This window comes from Calonectris borealis, chromosome 14 (genome assembly GCF_964195595.1).
Source record: "Calonectris borealis chromosome 14, bCalBor7.hap1.2, whole genome shotgun sequence".
In the NCBI taxonomy this organism is placed as follows: domain Eukaryota; kingdom Metazoa; phylum Chordata; class Aves; order Procellariiformes; family Procellariidae; genus Calonectris; species Calonectris borealis.
The window spans coordinates 1,295,796-1,317,030 of record NC_134325.1 but is presented as its reverse complement, the minus strand read 5'-3'; the positions used below and the strand labels follow the sequence as shown (position 1 = coordinate 1,317,030).

General features: G+C 44.6%; 1 protein-coding gene across 8 annotated transcripts in view; it reads right to left on the bottom strand.

The window, feature by feature from the left end:
- LRRC56 (leucine rich repeat containing 56) overlaps window positions 1-21,235 on the bottom strand; it is a 67,976-nt gene that overhangs the window by 6,214 nt on the left and 40,527 nt on the right. For 5 of the 8 annotated variants that reach the window (XM_075162754.1, XM_075162757.1, XM_075162756.1 and 2 more), the window contains 7 exons: window positions 12,084-12,180; window positions 11,475-11,672; window positions 7,152-7,329; window positions 4,837-5,037; window positions 3,293-3,357; window positions 2,035-2,165; window positions 1,081-1,274 (listed from right to left, as the gene is read on the bottom strand). In XM_075162754.1, coding sequence (XP_075018855.1) covers window positions 1,081-1,274; window positions 2,035-2,165; window positions 3,293-3,357; window positions 4,837-5,037; window positions 7,152-7,329; window positions 11,475-11,672; window positions 12,084-12,180 — 1,064 coding nt within the window. The remainder of the gene's footprint in view (window positions 1-1,080; window positions 1,275-2,034; window positions 2,166-3,292; window positions 3,358-4,836; window positions 5,038-7,151; window positions 7,330-11,474; window positions 11,673-12,083; window positions 12,181-21,235) is intronic. The other 3 variants (XM_075162755.1, XM_075162758.1, XM_075162762.1) reach the window with 1 other exon arrangement.

Sequence of the window (21,235 nt, the reverse complement as noted above, 5' to 3'; positions counted from 1 at the left end):
GTTTGGGGCCTTGTCTACTCAATCTAAAAAGATGATGAGACCGTAATAAGTCATACTCAATCTAAAGAAATCATATTAAATCTAAGAAAGATCAGATTAAATCTAAAGAGACCATGAGATCATAATCTAAGACTTCTGTGGTCACTGGACAATAGGCCATTCCTTTAGATTTTTCCAAAGAGCTTCTGGTTTTTTTAAGGAGATATTGTTTATATTACTGTTAATAGACAGAGGCTTTGAATAGTTTAATGATACTTCTGTTTTTTCCAAAATATATTATATTTTTCCAAATTTTAATAGATCCATTTTTGCCCTTGAAAGAAATGTAAAATGAAATCTCACATGCTAAAATTTATTGAGGCAAAAAAAAAAAGTGATTATTAACAATAGAAATAGATTAAAGTTGTACTTTTGTAAGCTCATCTACTTGATATGTGTTTGGAATAACCATTATTAATGTTTCTAATATTCTTAAATACGATATTCAACAAGTAGTGAAGAGCGGGAATTCTGCTTTCATTCACGTAAATGCAATTCCAGAGAGGTCTTTGGCTTTATTCCTGAGTAGAAGAGCACATTTCATTTTAAAACTCTTTACTGAATGCATCCCTTTGGTTGCGTATCTTTCCAGAATTCCCAGTTGCCCAGTTAAACCTTAATCATTAGCTCAGCCATTATTTTCATCAGTGCCAACTGGGGTAAAATACAGCTCAGTAGGAACAACAGTATTTTAGACTCACCTGGCACAGCCATAAATTAATGACACAAGGTAAAAGACAGAGGCACATCCTTCCTCTAGAATTGATGCTAAGCTGGTTTGCTTTGTTCCTCTTAATTCTACAGATCAATGCTGAGATATATCAACTGATGGTCAACACAGCTGGCCACCATGTCCTGCTTAAAAACTGGAATGGATTACTTGGGGTCTGGCTCTGCAATGATATTTCCAAATTGCTGCCCTAAAGCACAGAAGCCAGATCTTGTAAAATACTGCAGTTACTAATACACCTATCTACAAACCGTTAGTAGCGCTTGTCACTACCCGATGCTAACCCTTCCCCAGAGGTTTAGGTCCAGTACCTGAGGAAGACTGGGAGAGAGAGGAGTGGCAAGAAGAATCAAGAGAAATCCTTTCAATGAGGTCCTCATCACAGGTCTCCCTCAACTCATCTTCACAGCTGTCGGTCAGGCTGCAGTCTTCACCCTCCTCCTCATCACTAAGAGTTACCTTCAGTGCTTGGGCGGCTTTTTCTTGCTGATGTGTTTGCAGGCACCTGGACAACATCAAGTATCACACCTTTAGTTAGCATTTGAGCTGTGAATATGCAGCCAGCCAAGTGCAGCTTGGCCTGGCCACACAGGCAAACGCCCAGACAGTGGATTTAGTCACCCACTGTGATTTCCCGCTTTCCTGGAGATACAGAAAATCATTCTAAGTCGATCAGCCATCTAAGCTGCCTGTGTCTGATTATCTGAAAGTGTCCTAAAGTTAATCAAGTGAAATGGGGCAGATTTAAAATACTACACAGCGAAGTAAGCTCAGAGAAATAAAGCCATTTTTACTTCCAAAACAACCATTATCTGTCTATGAGACGGGGGAATCTCAGCACGGCGTCATTTTCCTTTCAGCCTTTCATTTGGTTAGGCCAATGTGGTGCTTGCAGAAAACCTCATCCACTTTCACTTCTTTCACTGTCTGAAGGTAGACGCTGTCAGGGCCAAGCATGTCTTACCAGTTACGAAAAGTCATTTCCCTGCTGTCGCTAAGCAAGCGAGCCCACCCTGCCTATGCTGGTCTTCAGCCTGCTCTAGAGAGAGGTCAGGGCTTCCCCCAGCTTTCTTCTCCCTTGCCCCCCGCTGCAGATGCTCCAGCGCGGAGGACTGATGGAGGGATTGCCACCGCAGGGACAGAAGGCAGGAGGCCAAGACCACCCCCCGAAACCGCCACCAGGTGGCCAAGGAGTTTATTTTATCATTACAGCAGAAAATGAATGCCGGTTTTACTGCAGGGCAAGATTTCTCGCGCGGTCTCACCCCTTGTGCTGCTCTCTCCGCACTCTCAGTTCAGAGAACACATCTTCCCGGTGCAGATCTCCTCCTCCTCCAGAGCTGTAAAGGTTTTCCGTCCTCCTACCGCAGAGTTTCAGAGGGCTCGCTGCAGGTGGCTGCAAAAATGACAGAAGTTATCTTGATAACCTCAGGAGCTCTCCCCAGCTCCGTTTCTAGATTGTGGATTTTAGAAGGCATCGAAGTCTGCTGTTGCTCCTGAGTTTTCAGATCACCCCTCATCATTTTCTTGCTCTTCAGTTTTAAGAAGGCCCGTGCCCCAGTTGCTTGAGGAACCCAGGGCGGCATAACAAAAATGTTGGTTTGTGTCTCGCTGGTGTATAAGCCTGTGGCATCTATGCCGATAGCATACTGAGACCGGTACCACAGGGACTGCACCATTCAGCATATGGCCGCAGTCCCCTTCCACATCCTAGTTTATAACACACAGTAATTCACTCGAATGTTCAAATTTGTTTCAGAAAAGCTTCCAGTGCTCGGGCAGTGGCAGCAGAGAGACAAGGGAGGGACACATTTTTTCCAGCGGTTCTTTACCATCTGTTGTCAGCATTAAGCGAGGCTGCCGACAGCGCAGCGACGCAGGTGTCCTGTGCATGCTGTTTCCCTGATTTAGCCTGTTTAAACGTACTCACGTGCATCCGTGCCCTGTTGAACCTCAGGGCCCACAAAAGCTAACCATGAGGAGCCAGACCGCACCCCCTTACACACATGGGTGCCCTCTCACTAAGTTACTGCCGAAATGAGCAGGCTGACCCGCAGGGCTTGGGGTACCACCCCACTGCCAAGAGGAACAAACTCTGGCTTTGTCTTTGTTGAGTCAATAGGAACAACCTTGCAGCATTAGCGATCTGACTATTTATGCCAACATCAAAGAAACACTGCTGAAAGAAATCTTTTGCTTAATAGCTGTTGTAGAAATACCATCAAATTTTGCAAACTGCCTCGCGCTTTGCTCAGCCAGGACGATAGGAAATGCGCCGCCAGCAGCCTATATGTGATTTTCACGTGTTCCTTTACAGCTGATGGTTAATTGCTGCTAGCACATGAGCACCTTTGTAACATCAGGGCAAGAGACCCTCCATCCTCCTCAAGGCCAATTGCATGTTGGGGGGCTTTTGGGCTACAGAAGACAGTGAGCTGCCACAAGCCACAGTGGGAGTTCCATTTATGCCAGGATTTATGGGGGTCACCAGGCTGGAATATGAAGTATACAAGAAAAACGTACACCTAGCTTTTGCCTCCTTGCACGAAGGGCCTTGGTGGGGTTCCCACATATAACTTGACTGAGTCCTAAGAAAAAAGGAAAAAAGAAAACATTTTACTCCAGCGTTTAACAAATGGTGCTGTCTTTGAAATCAGTCAATATCGTTTCCCATAGACAGGAGGATGTAATATTTCATGGCGGAGGTTCGCAGCGTCAGCTGGCATGGCCTGACACTGCTGCTAAGAGGCAGTTTCTCTGTTTCTACCAGAATCTGTCTCCTTCTGCTCCTGCCCTGCCTTCTCCACTGTGCTGGTGCAAACATTTGTATGGCCACATGGTGAGTCAGATCAGGGAACAGATCCAGATTAAAACTAAATATGCTTTTTGGGTTTTTTTTGTTTGTTTGTTTTCCTGGGTTTTTTTTCAGCTGGATCTTGATCAGAATCAGGTTCCCCATGTGGCTATGCAGATGCTGTTGCCAAAACAAGAGACAAGGCAGCAAAGGGACAGGAAGAAGCAGTGAACATTGGGTGAAACCGTCTCTATCAGTAGTGCTACCTACCTAAAAGTGCACGTGAAATTATGGTCTCATTCCCTGGCAAGCTGTACTCAGTTTCCACGTACTTTTCTGAACGTGCACTCAGCTGTTGACACTGCATTGCTTCGTCTAGTTCATCACCCTGAGTCCTACCTACAGCAAGGATCTGAGGTGGGGCTGGCATCTGAGAGAAGCAGCCCACAACGCTGGGAAAACAAACACCATCCTCCTATCTAATCTGCACTCTACGGGCCGGTGGAGCTGCATCGTCAAGGTCTTTCCAGGAGCCAGGGAAGGATGTCTTGGGAAGTGCCAGAAGTGCCAGAAGTGAACTCCCTTTCCATCCAGCTGTCCCCAGGAGCTGCCCACTTGGCAGTACTTCCAGGTGGCCAGGGCACGAAGGGCAGTGGTACCCCTGTAGAGCAGGCATGTGAAGTCAAGGCACTGACTCCTCTTGCTGAGGAACCCACCCCCGGAATCCCGAAGGAAAGTGCTCGTCGACAGCGGCGACGCTGCTGCAGTGTGAGACTGCAGTACACGCAGTTTGAGCACACGATCCAACGGGGAGCGCATGTGCCTCAGCACGCCTGGCTAGAGGACCACCTTGGACCACATTCCTATGACTGAACAAGATGTGCCCAGATGTGACTTAAGTGAGCCCCAGCTAGGCTGACGTGTCCCTTAAAGGACTGAGCAGGACAGCTTTTGACAAGGTGTGAAAGGCAACTTCAGCAGGGGAGCACCACTGCAGTATGGGGCTGCCAAGAGGGACAGCAGCACAGAATGCAGGGGGGTGAGGGGCTGAGGAGGGGGAAGCCCAGACGACTTGCACCTTCTGCTGCAGGGAGAAATAAAGGAAAGCCCACGCTAGAGCAGCTGAGTCCCATGGATGAAAACACATGCTGAACCTGATGTAGCAGTGGCAGGGGTGGGTGGTATTCAAAGCACCCAGGCTTTCATCAGCAATAATAACACTCAGAAGGAGGTGGAGGTGTGGGAAAGAAGAGGATTAAAACCCATACGTTACCATGTGTCAAATCACTGGAGTCATCTTCTGGGAAGAGCTCATCAGAAACGGTAGGATCTGGAAGAGGACAGCCACCGTACAGCAGGCGGGCATTGCTAGATCTCCCTGCAGTAGCGGACCGCTGTGCAGTTCCAGGTCTGGAAGTTGTTGGGGGTCTTGGGCCGCATTCAGGCTGCCTTTCTACTGCCCCAAGGTATGGATCTAAGAGAGAAGTTTTGCTAGTGTAAGAGCAGTTATGCAAGGCTTCAAACCACATCACCGTACGCTGCCAATACGGTGACAGATGCTGCACACTTGGAGCTGTAGGGGACAGAAAAATCTGTCACTGCAGCTACAAGAAACATGCCGGAACAGGTCAAGCCTGGAGACAGTGGGCTTCCTGGTGCTGCACGCAGTCCCCCGTAGCTGTCCTCTCCAGATGGCAGAACCTGGGGACCCCCAACTAAAGCAAAATCCCCTCCCACCCTCCTCCTGCTCCTGGGCACCAGGGACAGGCTGCTGGCTGAGGGTGGAGTCAGGAACCGCTCTGTGCTTGCCACCCGTCTCCGATGGCCCCACGGGTGAGCCTGGATGTGTCCAGGGCTCTGCTACTTCCCCTGCCTGCATGCATAGGGTGAGAATAAGCTGCCTCTCATTTGCTGCCCACCTGCCTGCGGAGGAACCACTGGCTTGCCACAGGCACAGTCCAAGCCCCCAGTCTTAAAATATATTGCTTAAATGCCCAGACACAACACAGATGGTGACGGCCACCTTACCAGAGCTATTAGTCAACCAGGGCAAACCACGTACCAGGAGTTATGGAAATCTGGGAACGGCAGTGAGATTTTTCCACTACTGCCTCAGAGACAGATACTTCTCTACCACAGAAAGAAAGGCGAAACCTGAGTTTTTGCCATGCTACAGGGCAGGGTGGATTACACAAAAGCTAGTGAAGGCAGACAGAGCCTTGTCCTCTTACCTGCCCGGGGAACACAGCACAGCTGCAAGAGCGGCATGTGCAGCCAACAACACACAGGAGAGCGAATTTCATTTCGGTGCCTGGATGAATAGCGTGCTTTGTAAAGCATTGAGCATCTACCAGCTCCACAGTGGAGCAATCAGCTCTGCAATAATATGGCCATTTCTTTAAGAGTTGAGTGTTAGGGACCTTTAAAATATCTTGGCCACAGTTGTTAATACAAACCCATGAAATACAGAGTGTGTGAAAAGTACCCGAGTCAACATTGCTATAGGAAAGAAAAAAATACGGGGATGTCTGAACCTGACCATATGAGCTCATCAGTTTAGAGCTGAAGGCAAGAATGTAAGTCTGGTTATACCAGGAAACAATACGAATTCACAAATTTGTGCTCCGTCCCTACTGTTTCTGTCCGCCCACTTTGTTAACTAGTTTTCTGAACCGTAGCTGATGTTGCCAAAGCAGGATCACTGAGGGATCAGATTTTAATGGATTTTTTCCCTACCATAACTACTATTACAACTAATGATTCGGACCCACAGGGATTAAATAAATGACAAACGTATGTACTTATTCCAAAACAAACTCAATCTTTAATGGAGTACAGTTGGCAGGCGAACCACAACTGGGGGGGCTGGGAAGCCAACTGCATTGCCCACACTAATGGGAAGCAACAGGAGCAGTTATAGGAAATACTTTGTAATATTTAATGGTATGTGGTAAAGTGCATGTAGCATGATACGTAAAAGCATGGACATCTGAACTATAACCAAGGCTACAGGCAAGGGGACAACAGATTTATTTTCAAACCATTTACTCTCTACTAATGAATGTAATGGACTTAATCACAGAGGCAAAGAAAATGGAACAGATCTATTACGAGACCAGGCAATCTCAGTTGCTAGGATGTTGCTGCCATTGAGGGGTGATGACCCAATTGCCTTTCCTATTATGAAATTGGAGTAGGAAATCCTGCTGCATCCATACTACATGGGATTGACTGCTACCACAGAGAGGGCTGTGAACAGCTGTTGTTGAAACATTGCTTTCCAAGCTTTGCTTCTTCCCATCATGCAGAATGAACGCTAAGTACAGACTCCCAGCTACTGCTGGATTCGCTTGATGCTCTAGAAGCCGTCTGCATTTTTCCGATTTTGATGCCCAGCTTAGGACAGCTTTCATTTAAATCTGCACTGTGCTGAATTCCAGCTTAGTTACTTCCCAAGTGAAGAAGACAACATCCTTTGCCCCTTTGCTATAATTAAACGTTGGCTTTGAAGAGGTCAGCTTGCTCTTCATCTTTCTTTTTCACACATCATAACCCGAAAAATGAACCCCGATAGGAAACCTGACATACCTAACCATGAAATGTCTCCAGGTAAACCACCTCCCTTGATGGATTCCTTGATGATTAGCCAATCCTCATGCATCTTCTTGGAAGGAAGGAGAGCAGTCTGGCTTGCTGGTATTTCGTCCAAATACTCCAAGTGGGGAATGAGTTTTTTTACTTCAGCTCTGTAATTATAACCTGGTTCCTGGAGAAATTGAGAAAGTGGTCACTTTAACAGTTTATTTAACAGACTGTGGACTTCCACCAGCAGCACAGCCATGTTCAATTTGTATGACTGCCACAGAACTTGAAACGCCTTTTACGAGGCAAACCTATTCACCTCATTCAACAGAAATACATACAGTCAGGAGTTTCATTTCACTGTGCTTTCTCCTCACATAATTTCTATTCAAATTGATCGTGAACATGTCCTGAGCAATGCAAACACATGCCCAAAGGTTCCTTTTCTGTTTACCCACCGATGACTTTGGCATTTGTCTTTGTTATATTATGTATAATGTAAAAAAGCGTAGAAGGCCACTGATGCCCGTGGAAAGCCTGGGCGCACTCAGCATTCAGCCAAGCTCTCTCCCTGCTTTTGCCATTCTCTGGTTGCTGCATCAATACTCAGGTGACAGTAAGACTTGAAAACATGTCACGAGTGTTACTACACCTGCTGATGGAAAAAGAATCATAGAATCATAGAATCATAGAGGTTGGAAAAGACCTCTAAGATCATCGAAAGAAAGAGCATTTCCGTGGATTGTGTTTTTAGGCACACCCATAAACCAGCTACAGCGAATGAACTGCACTGATTTTCTGGGGCAGTCTTCAGGGGTTCGGTGTATGACTGTTAGAAGTGACGGCTTACTTCAAAGTACATTTTCTTCTGCAAGAGGTCGCATGCCAACCGCAGGTGCACAGAAGGTGAAAATGGTCTGCACTTGGGTTTCTTTTCTGTGTGCTGGAAAAATAACACGATTGCTCCCAATGCACATGGTCTCAAGTGTGACAGCCATGGGGGAAAGCACGGGTGCAGCCCCCTTCTGCATGCGTGGGTGGAGCCGACGTATTATAACGTGATTCACGAGCACACGCCAACACCTGGGGACCTCTGAGCAGCAAGGCCAATCCAGAACAGTTAGAACTGTGCTCAGCACCCTGCGAATTGGGTGTTTTGGTGGATTCCAGCGGTAGAAAGGCACCTTCACGTGGCACCTTCGTGTTTGGGAAAGCTTAGCAATACCTCAGGGCTGACTGGGTCGTGCTGCTTTGCAATGGGAATATTTTTGGTTAAAATAGTCTCAGATTACAAAAGGCAGCAAACGGTGATGGCGATCTCTTCTACTTAAAGAAAGTATAAAGCAAGAGTGCACTGCTAGGGGCAGAATATGAATGGACAGCTACCTATAAATCAATTGCTTCATCCAGATAAATGTAACGCCTTTCAGACATTGCATGCGATATCAGAAAACCCCACAAAGCCAAGTCCTCATTCGACACGGAGCTGTCACAAACAGAAATCTTTCTGTGGGACTTGGCTGGCTGTATGCTCCCTCCCTCCGCACGATGCAGCACCGAGGCTGGCAGAAGGAACTCACCAAATAAAGTGTGTATTTGTTGTTGTTAAGAGGCAGACACTAAATTTCTCTAACTAAGCCTTTAATCTTAATTTAGAAAATGAGTCAACAAATCACCATGCTACCCTGTACCACATGTACTCTGAACAGTGCCTGGGCTACAGCCAATTTCCAGCCATGTCCTGTTGGAGAGAAGCATCACGTTACGCTCATGTTACGTTACTGCAACACAGGCTGCAGAATTTATCATCAGGTTGTTGCTCTTGGTTTAGATAACAGGGGAAGATGAGCTCATCTGAAAATCAAGTTACAGAGAGCAAACAGGCTCTCCGGAGAAAGAACAGTAAATTTAGCTGGACCATTCTGTAGATTAAAAGTAAATAAATAGGAGAGCTTTTACAGAGCTGTAGCAAGGGCCAGACTACAAGAAGGAGCTTGAGGATTTAGAGCTGGCCATCTAGGGCCCACATCTATTCTTTTCTGTATTTCAGGTGACTTTCCTATACCCTGAAGAAATGCAAACAGCATCAGTTGAAACCAAGAAAGCGACAAAGCCCATGGAGAAGCTCTCGGCAGTCGAAGGTAGGGCCGGCTTTGTAACCACCCCAGGGCTGAGCAGCTTCCCAACACGGAGACTGGGCGGGAGACTACAGTGAACTTACAGTCTGCCTCTGCTACAGCTCCGTGCAAAACATACCGTCCTGCAGACTCCCTCACCAAATTCTGGCTGGCATTTGAATGCAACTACTTGCCCAGGAGTAGAGACAGCCATTCAGCATGGAGAAGAGCAGTAGGGCACACCACCACTCCTCTTCGAACTCCCGTTACGTGATGACACGCAGCAGCACCCCAAGGACTGATTTCCTCAGCTAAACAAAGCGAGAACAATCTGACATTTCTCCATTACAAGTACATTTAAGGACTGAAGATGCCAAGCGAAAACTACGTTCTCCAAAAATACCACTTTTGTTGAGCAGGAACGACAAGGGAGCAGCAACAGACTTGCTATGCTGCTAAGCTATACCACACCGGTTTCATGGTAGGAAGCTATGATAAGGAAGTGTCAGAAGTTGTGTTTGTCTCCGTGGGAGTAAAAGAGTAAGTAGGCATGCTTTGTCCATCAGAAGCAGGCAGTACTTCCTTACTGTAGGAATATGTTTTTTCCTTTATGGTTTTTTTTTTTATTGCATCTTCTATAGGGGAGAAATGTTGATGGAGAAATCGTTTTGGTTATAAATAGTTACAAGTGTGGTCTCTGAAGTATACTTCTACCAGTTCAAAACAGAAAGGCAAGTGTATAATATTTTCTTTTGGATTCCAGGGAGAAAAATTATGATAGCTAAAGCACTACCTTCTGTGGCTCCTTTTACTGAGGGATATCATCAAGCCAACAATTATAACTGAAAAATGCTAATAACACTTGTCTCTAAAAAGTGCGAAGATTTAAAATATGCACATATCTACTACATGATTGAGTTTTAGTGATAGCACCTCAGCTTTCAAGTCTAAATCCAGGACAAATATCAAACCCAACCTTTTATGCAAATTAACGGCACGGGCATGATCCCTTTGAAACGCAGAGCGAAGCTATGGAACATGGCACAGTGGGGTCCCAGCGCCAGCTCCTGCTCTGCTTGCCAAGCCCTGCGTTATCGGCTCTGGGGACTGCGCCATCCTTAGCGAGTGCTGTCTATGGCAATACCTATGTGACCTCCCAAGAGACCTGGGCGATAACATACCGTAGGCTGGCCATAAACTGTCCTCTGATGATACGCGTTAGACATCATTTGACCAAGTTTTTTAAACTCTGATCTTCCTCCAGTTACCTTTTCAGTACATGCCAAGATGCTTGTTTTTATATGCCAACAATGCTTTTTTTTGAAGCAGGGGAAAGTGAAAGAGAGTAATACAGCTCTGAGACTGTTCATGTAGAATTAGATCTCCCTTACTTTTCTTCTTGTGTGCACTGAAAGCCAAAGAAGATCACGTATTACTGTGTTTTCTTCGTGACACAGAGGATCTCATGCCCTCAACAAAATACCTCCGCAGAAATGATTTTATCATTTCAGTATGTAAGAGGTGAATCACTGTATTTTGCATCTTCAGCTTTTGCTGAAGGTCTTTTTGGTCATTTCATTTTAACCTTTCAGGGGAAAGGACAACAAGCAGTTCCTACAACATAGCTTTTCCTAGTTATCTCAAGCATCGTTTTTCTGAGAGTTCAATTTTTTGAGCATGGTGGTCCTGGAGCACCTGCTGTTGGACCGGAGAGCCTCCAAAAGAAATGCAAAAGCCCAAAGACGGATATCTAATCGAGATATTGCAATTGGCACATCTTGTAAGAAAAATATTGGCTACTTTCTAACTCGCTGCAAGATCTCTACAGGCTAGAAGGATCCATACGGCTGGGGTCCATGCTCTCCTTGGTCTTCCTTTAAGATGCCTGTTTGCACTGCAAGCTGGGAGAAGACAGAACAGCTGCATGGATCAGAACAGCTGATTTCTAGTTTAATCCCATTCTCACAGGTAAGAAGGAACACATTGCTAGGAAACAGGCCTGAGTCTTTACTAGCACGCCTTGTATTTCATTTGTGCTCATCTTGGAGACAATACCCATGAGAGGACAAAATCAACAGAAATGAAAGATGGGAAATGCATCCCATGTCACCACTCAGAATGATAGGAAGATGCAGAAACGTTTCTCATTTCCAACTCAAATTAAAAAAGCACTGCCAAAAATTAACACAATATATGCAAACCAAGCGCTCACCTCTGCAGATTCTGCATTTGGCTTCAGACAAATAAGGTTGCCCTCCACTGTCAGGCGGCTCAGCTTGCCACAAAGTCCCAGGTACTGCATCTGGTTGATGTCTTCAATATTGTTCCCTTCCAGGTCCAAAACCTCAAGGTGATCCAACCAGGTCAGCTGGCTCAGGTCAGAGATATTGTTATAGGCTATATAGAGTTCCTCAGCAGAAGTAAACAGAATAAATATGTAAACCATAGGCTTGCATAAGTAACACTCAAGCTTTACAAAATGTTTTCTAATGTTTGAAATATTACATGGCGCAGCACGAAATTAGCATGGAAGTGAACATTTTTCAAGTGTGGCTGTTGCCGCCTTAAATAACCAGGGCTAATATGGCAACAAACGCTATGCTGCATTAGGCATTTTCAGGATCAGACCTGAATGTTACACCTCATTTAAAAAAAAAATACTGTAGCGTCTTTTAAACTAACACATGCAATTCAAGGCATCCAACCAATGTCCTTCAGAAAAACAAAGGGTGAGAAGAGAACAAAGACTACAACTAAAGAGAAGAGTATCAACTGAAGATCGTTTTGAGATCGTCATTTGGCAGGACACATCTATACTTACTTTTAGAGAGCTGCAGGAAGAGATCCCATCTAAATCTGAGAGCCCACAGCAAGCCATCCACAGCACGTGGAGATGGGACAACGTGGTTCCAAGATCCCTTATAAAAGAAACAATTCAAGCTCTATTTGAATGGATGAAGGAACTCAAGACTTGCTTTGTTTTTCCTAAGACTAGGCCACTGCTACTTCCTTCAAATCTCACATTGGTTACAAGAAATGTCATTAAAAATGTTCACCTTCAAAGGTGGAAAATAAAATGATACCCCTCTCTACCTCTCTCTCTCACAGACATCTTTTTTCTTGTATGACAACACGTCAGCCCAGTTCAGTTTGATTAAGATTCTTCCAAGAGCTACATCATGGTAATTCTGTCATAATTGCTAAGGTAATTGCTAAGAATTAAGTGAGGTTTGCTTATGCTGGCATAATTTGCTCTACACACACAACCCAAATTAACATATCTGAGCTGACTGCAGAGTCATTTCGCTCTGTCCTCTTATGGAGTTACCTTTCTTCTGATTTTGCGGTTGAAAGCAATAGCACTCTTGCCAAATAACATTTTTTGAATCAGCAGAAAATTATAATCCTTTCCATCCTATTTTCCTACCCTTTAGGTCTAGCAAAATATAAATAAGGGATCTTTGTATGAATTCCAAACTTTCTGGTCCTAACCCAGAAAAGCACATACCGACCTGCTTAAGTCCATGCATGTGTAATGTCCTACTGACATTGCAACAGTGCATGATACAAAGATAACGCAAAATGCAAAAATGGTGGCAAATCAAATTGGGGGCTTAACCACCTTCCATCTTTGGTAACGTTAAGTTGCATAAAGCCACTACTCAAACATAAACAAAATACAACACTTTATCAAATCCCAAACCAACCAAAAGCTCAGAATTCTCTACTGTGGCCATGATATCAGACTATCTGAGTAATAAAGAACGAAACAGCGGGGAACTAAATACAAGGACAGTTTATCAGAGGAGGTAGAGACTAGCATGGAGTTCACAGAATCACAGCAATGGTTGAGGTTGGAAGGGACCGCTGGAGGTCATCTTGTCCAAGCCCCATGCTCAAGCAGGGCCAGTTGCCCAGGACCACATCCACACAGCTAAAATAGTTCTTAAATAGAGATTCTTGGACTTCAAAATTGTAGATTAGCTATCTTTTATAATATCCATTTTTATAATAAATAATATATACTTAAACGCGCTGTCTAGGGAACATTGCAGAAAATAAAAGAATATGGTCATGGGGTCCCTTCTGATCTTGGAATAAAAGTTACAGTTCTCTTACTCATGTCTTCTCTTTATGGACCATGGGGAAAACCAGCAGCTTTGCATTAGCCTCTGAGAAACTCTTGCAGTTTTGATGCAGCTTTGCAGGAAAAAACCCTACAGTCGAATTGCCTGCTTCAGGGATCCTGCACAGCCAGTCCAAGAGGTCAGGAAGGAGTGCTTTTACAAGTGGGGATAGGCGTATTCTTGACTGTGTTTTTTGTTGTTTCTCCACCATCTGAACACTTGGGAAGGGCCACGTCAGGAAAAGGGACACTGCATAAGGCTGAAAAAAGGATGGATGCATGGAAAAATACCCCCAGATGCCTCTCTTCTGCGATTTGCCAAATACAGGGTTGAAAAGGAGTTTCTAGGGCAAAACTGGGGATTTTCACCCTCTGCCTTCTGGGGCATCGTTTTTCCACGGGCATCATTCAGACCTATCTTACTTCATCCTTCCTCTACCACTGCAGGGGCCCCAGGCGTTGGGATCATCTCTTCCCTGGATGATTTAAGTAAGCTCACGATGGATACACCATACAATGCATTTACGTAATGTTTTATAGCCTCTGAAGTACAAACAGTGCAGCTGATCTAATGGCCAGAACAAAGCGAGTAAGAAAAATCTCGGTCACACGACACATCTCTCTCCGTCTAAGGCTACTCCTCCTTATGGGGGAAAACCCTCAACTGACATAAACCACAACTCCTCCACCGAATTTTGGGCATCTAGGCAGCTTACCCATACTGACACAGGACGTCACTGTCTCGTACAGAGACACAAGGACAAAGAAAGCCACGCACACAGAGAAACTCCCTTCATGTATAAACAATACAGTTCCTTCTGCGAACTTGCTGCAAACTTACTTTACCTCGTCCCTTAGCTATCAGGTCACCAGATAAGCCCCTAAAAAGATGGAATTTTGTCACATTTCCTTCCAAGTACTCATTCAGATTTGCCTGACCTGAAGGATCGTAATGTCCCTGTATGTCACCACGTCCCCAGCCTTGCAGAAGATCTTCCAGGGACTATTTGAGTTGTGCACATTTTATAAATAAAACAAACACCCGTTCTAAGGCTTCCTTAAGGAACAGATGCCTCCCAAAGTAATATTTACAGAAATTTATTATTAGATTTGCAAGCTGCATGCCTATAATAAGAAAGAAATTAAATTAAATTACAAAAGCAGAACCTACGATCAACCAAGGCCAACACATCCATAAACACAAATATGGCACTAGGAGTAATGTCAAGGAATTACGTTGCTCGTTTCATGACCCACTTCAAGCACTGATGAGTTTTCCAAATTTCAGGCTAATTTTAGTGCAGAATTTTCTTTTCTGTAAACCACTGAACAGAGGTAAAGGAAAGCAGTCACTCTCACTTTTCTATCATTGAAACAAGCGTTTCTGATAGACGCTCTGTTTATTAGGCCAGCTGAAGACAATCCTAACCTGATTACTTTACATACGATATGGTACGGTATGATTAATGAATTTTATTTTTATTTTTTTCTTTGTACTTCCTAACTGAAGGTTTTTTACCTCAGAAGGAGCTTTCGGTAATATGCTTGTTCCTAACGTTTCTCTGTCAATATAAAGGATGCCAAAACAATGGATTAATCCCCAAGCAGTTTTTTTTTTTCCCCAACTGTCTCCTCTACCGCTAAAACCTTGATGACTTCATGCATTTTGAGGAAGCGGTTCCCTGCTCCTATTCAGAGGTCAAAGGGTCCCAGAGTTAAATCATGTTTTCCTCTGTGTGTTAGGGGTTTCAGTTCTAGTGCTGGCTATTGCTAAACCCAGCGCACACGAACGGGGCAGTCCCTGCTCACGCCGACAGCTAAGTCGCGCACAGCACGTTTTCACTATGAGTTATTAGCTAACGAGTCTTCGAGCATTCTCCTGCCGCGGACACCATCAGAAGAAGACACTAATTTAAATGACTTCTAAAACCTACTTACTTTACTCTTCACAATTTACGCTGCCAAGTGTAGAGTCTCAAATCCATTCCAGTTTCATTCATGGGTTGCAGCTCTGACTCTCCTACAGCTAACTGGTGCACGTCAGGAGTAGCATCTTTAACGTTCATACGAATCAAAGTTGATTAGGATTAGTATTCCAGACAAAAGAATTAGGTGGTATATCCCATGTCTTGGGTACTTGCAAAAGGCAGAACTGCTGCGTGTTTGCAATGCAACCCAGTGTTTGATAACGGGGTCTGATTATTAAAAAATGCTTATACAGACACTTCAGAAAAGAAAAAACCATGGAAGCTAATGGGAACTGGTTTCTTACAGGCTAAAGGTGGCTGTCGCAAGCTCACCTTTAACCCATGAAACAAGATACTAAGAAGGCACGAACTTTGTTGCTCTAGGTGTTTGGTATCACTTGGCCCACTTTTGCTCTCTATTTCAGGAAAGGGAGCTAGCGAGCCAAGGTATCTTCACCCCCGAGAAGAGCGCTCCAGCCCTTACGGGGAGCAAGCGACTGCTGTCCCTCCTTCCCTGCCACCGGAGAGAGGCAGCAGTCAGGAGAAGAGGCAAAAGGACTTTTGCCTCCACCCAGCCCTGGCCGCAGAACTCGCCTGCAAGTTAAAGGCAAGAACAAAGGTCCCCTTGCTGCCCCCGGGGTCGCGCTAGCTGCTGGAGGAGCCGAACATTCTGGGTCACGCAGTCACGTTTTGGCCCTGCAAATCTTTACTCCTGCACCCGTAACGAGTCACCTCCAGTCAGAGATGTTATCACAGCAAAGCACATCTGCAAATATGTTATTCGGTAACTCACAAACTAATCTTTTGGAAGCTGCGTGAATCACGCTGCAAGATCAGAGAAAACTCCCTCATTAATTACGACACAGATAATTGCCCCCGAGAGCACGGCAGCTGTAAGGTGAAACAGCAACGTAACTCAAAGCAAGCTGCTCCCGACAACCGCATGCACCTGCATTTCTGAAAATACTTCTAAAATATTCTGGCTGGTGAGAAGAGAACTTAAGAGCTTGCAAGAGATGGGAGCACCTCCAGCTCTACTGCATCTGGCACGTCCCCTTGGAGGGGGTCAGAGCAAAGCGAGGCGTGGGGCGAGCGCCGTGGGCGTGCAAGCGTGCACACAGGTACGCTTTCATTTACGTTAAGTGCAGAGGGTCAGATCAGCCCAAACCGGGGAGATGCTTCTTGTGACTTTTTAACAAGACATGGAATTAACGGGAATCTGAATTCCAATAATAATTTACCAGGGTAAATTATTTTAATATAATAATAAACTCTTAATAACAATTTACCAGGGTAGTAGGAGAGAAAATCCACTATAATTATACACATAGTGTAACAAAACACTCCCTCAAAAAATAGTCATTGACTGAGACTAAAATTAATGCGACACATGTCAGAGACCAGAACCCTCCTGTATTAGGCATGATATAAACGTATAGAAAATGACAGCATCTATTCCAAAAATAGGGTAGAGAATATGATGGAGAAGTTTGACAGCTGAAATAGCAAAAAGATGAGACACTGTGCAAAGCTGGCGGTCGTATGTCGCAGCACAGGCGCGCCCCAGTGATGTGCAAACAGCAAAGAGCATGTAGAAGGAACCAGAGGACGCTCTAGAGGAAACGTAGCTCCCACTAATATACACAACAGGTAATTCAATTCCAGTGGACAAGTGTCCCGTCCCGCGTGATGTGGAAGCTGGGAACTGTACAGAAAGGGCAAGGAATTGATAGGCAAAGCAATTCTATATCCTGCTCACTTCTGCTACGGTTCATGCAGGTCAGGTTCGAAGCAGAGAGACAGAGCATGGGGTGGGAATGCGTACGTCATATCTTTGGTTGTGATAAACCGAGGGTTATAGCCTCTGAGGTTGCCAAACCAGTGTCCTCCAGAGTAATTACTCCACACACACACCTACGCACTTGCCTACACTGAATACCGAATCACATTTTTAGTATCCAAAAGTGCCAAGAAACCAACACAGACTCCCCTAGTTTCACCTTGAACCCACAAACTTGCATTTTTAATTGATTTTAAAAAATAATATTAATAAACTTTATTATTAAATAATTTAATATTAAAAGTATATATAATAATAATATTATTAAAAATATTAATAAAGGGTTTGAAACCTGGGTTCCAACTATCTCCAGATACTGCTGCAGGGATGGGAACTCATCACCCCGCACTGTGTTTCTGTGAGGGTCTTGGCAACACCCTCCCCACTTGTGCATTACCAGTTAGGATTTTTTCCCATGAAATTTGATGCTCCCATCTTGTCATCACTCCCCGAGACTGGGGGGAGAGCACAGGGGCAAGGAAGAGTTTGGCTTGCAACACCTCATAAGAAGTTTGAGAAATAATAACGTGTTCTTCCATTAATCCAACATCCTTGTTCTTCAGGGATTGATTCGCTCCAGCCAAAATTTTACTGGACGGAGACCAGACCTAGCGAGCCAAATCCTGCTCTTGGTTTCACCACAATAAATCTTGAATAGCTCCACTGAGCTCAAGCTACCCAGTAAACACTTACAACAGCACAACCCTGAACACATTCATCAGCTTGAAAACCGTCGTTTCTTTTGGAAGCTGGTTTCGAATCATTCACCTAGAAATAGAACACTAAATCCACTGCACTTGCAAACGGTATCTCAAAGCACACATGCATCTGTTGAATAAATCTTCAGTAGCAACACATCTAAAATAGCCACTGATGCGGACATTATTTATCTTTAAAGGTCACTCTGAAAACGAATGCACTGGTAATGGGAGAGATTTAGATTTTAAAAGAGTGACCAAACTACAATCTTACAAAATAAGGGGGGGGGGGGGGGGGAAATCTCATCTCTGATCTACAGAAATCAAGTTGAATTTATCAAGCCGCATTGTGATAACAATGATCCGGTCCATATGTTAGCACACAATGGTTTGGTTGTACAGATAATTCTGACATCAGAAGCAAAAACTTTGAAAGCCTGAATGTTATTTAAATCAGTAACATATGTTCTAATAGGAAGCTTACATAATAGTTTCATTGTACTCTCAAATAGCTGTAAAGTATTCAAAATCGTAAAACTGATTGCATGCATGTGTTGCTCGTACTTGATCAAATCCATGACACAGCCCCCAACTCCGCAAGCAGCGCCGAGGCCAGTCCTGATGTCCCTGCAGTGTCCTTTTGCCGTCGAACAAATGTCACATGAATGTCAAGACCTGACCTGCTTTGCAGTATTGCAGCCTTGCTTGGTTTTGTACTTCCTCTTCCAAATTCAAGTAGCAATATGCTGAAAACCATTGGCTTGGGTCTCCTCTGTCTTGCACCTCCCGCAGCCGCGGCACGCAGGTTGCCTTTAGCATCTTACGCTCCCTTCCGCAAGTGCGAACCACTGCCCGAGGTGTAAGATAACCAGGATCACGTCCCATCTTTTGCTGCCAGAAGCTCGCTTTCAGGCTGAAATGCCATGGAAACGGAGCACCTAATATTCCGGCCTCCTCCTTCCTTCTGAACTGTGCAGCTTTTTCACAGTAAGGGTTCCTAACCCTGTTGAGACACGTCGTTGGAGACTTCAAAAACTAAGCAAAAGGAGACTTTGCTAGGCAATTCTCAACTCATAAGCTTAAACACATCAGAGGAAGGCAAGCGTATTTTAGGCTGAACAGAAAGCATGCATCTACCAAAGGTCTTTTTAAATAACAACCGGGTCTATGAAATTCTGTTTTCATAACTCCCTTTTACATGCAAATGAAGAATTTCTGTGTGAATGAAAAGTTATTGTTGCCAAAGGTCTTTGCAGCAGGGCGTCTCTGTTGTCCCATCTTTTTGAGGCAACCTTCGATGAATAAGAAGCTGTTTTCCAAATGGGCTGCAGTGCTGATGCCACTGCAATATTTCTCCCAACGAAAGGATTTCACTATTTTATTCCGGGTTTTTTTTTTTTTTTGGTTGGTTGGTTGCTTTTGTTTTAAGTTTCAAGTTTGGAAACGGGTAAAGGTCTGGCATATTGCTTTTTTTACCTGTGGATCTCTGCTGCACACTTCACTGACAGCAAAATGCATCTCTGGGGAGGAAATGCAACTCCCCCGGAGCTGCACAAGGGGTAAATCAGGGAGAGCATTCAGGGTTTCACACTTTGTCCAGCTTTCTCAGCTTCATTATGCCAAAGTGAGAGCCACCTGCCGCAGCTTTCGTGAGCTTGCTAAAGCAAATTGTGATTATCGAGGAGCCATGTGCTTTTGGCCAGCACTTTCTCTAAAGCGAAAGCCTGAAAACAAGGACAGGAGACTACCTGGCCACAGCAGTCAAAAACACGAACCGTTCAAGGCAGTTTGGTTGTTGTCCAGGACTGGAGCCAGAGACCACGCTGGTGGTCCTGGTAGAGTACTTGAGCTCTGCCATGGACACATCTGTGACCAATGCTTCAACCAGAGACACTGCATAAAAATCCTTGTTCCGCTAACACCAGTGCCAAACCTCCCCCTGCCTTCAGCGGGGCCGAGATCCCCCCCTCCGGTGCCGGCGGGCGAGGATGGCGTCTGGAGACAGGAGATGACAACAGAGGAAGAACCCAGCCCCAACGAGATACGTCTCTGGGCCGTTCCTGACTTACAACATTTTCACTCGTCATTGTCGCTTCTCATTGCCTCATTGAACTCACTGCAGCAACCACAATATTACACTAAGTGCTATGCTACTTGCAAGCACTTTATTTTCCGTGTCAGATTATACCTCATTTAAACCAAAAGTGCTTGCTGAGACCAAGAGGAGAGAGGTATTTGTAAATTAAATTGAGTGCTGATACACACACTTCTGTAACTAGTCATAACTGTGCTCAGGTTAACCCAGACGCTTTCTTCTGTTAAAGTTAATACACGTGAAATGTAGCTTTAGTTTCAAGTGCTCTCGTTTTTAGTTGCTGTCAAAAAACCTACAGCAGAATAATGGGCTTGATCAATGTTGATGTACTCGGAGTCAGAACAGCAGTTCCCTAACACACGAATATACAGCGTGCGTGGGAAGGATAACATAATTTTGTGTTAACTTCCTTTTGATCATTAAAGCTGCTTGTCAGCTTAGTTACTGCTAGCGTTTTAACCATGAAGGATCAGTTGCTCTAACTCAGCTCCCACAATGTGAGGAGGGGTTACCAAAGTGCAGTTCTGTGGGCCAAGACCTGCCCTTGATCTTCTTTTTTTTCCCCACCCTCGGCATGAAGCTGCGCCCCAGAGATGCTGTAAAAACCCAACACACCATGCTGCATCTCACTGGGCGCGTTACGTCTTCCCCAAGAGCAAGTGAATTTTCAAGTAAGATAAAGTTGAGACACACAGTAAATAAAACTCTCACACCCACATATTGCCCCTCAATTTAGCCCCAGAGCTACCGACAGTTCCTATAGCTTTGGCAATCGTTCATTCTCATTGTTGAAAGTTTACATATAAAAAAAATTAAGGATAATGAAACTGTGGTTATAGAATGAGTTATTTACATTGAAGGAATGAATCCCACAGTGCTTTAAAATTTCCTGCATGAATAACTTTTCAGTCTCCCACATGTTGTGTGCCTGTTTCACAGTATGTTCCAGGTCTGAGCTTTGGCAGAGTAAGACAGATATATTGCAACTTTGATTTAATATAGCTCTCATCCTTCAAAATCAACACTTGAAACTTTTAATGCTGCAGGGTAAGCGGAAGGAATATTCTGTAAAAGATCCAAATCAGCTGACAGATTCAGCGGTGTTAAGACACACACCACAAGAAAACCCCCCAAACCCCCTTTTTCTGAGTACCAGAAAAACTGGAATTCTAGATGAATTGAAAGAACTAAAAAATTGGATCAGCTGTGAGTTCCTATTCAACTTTTGTCGTGATAATGGCTATAGA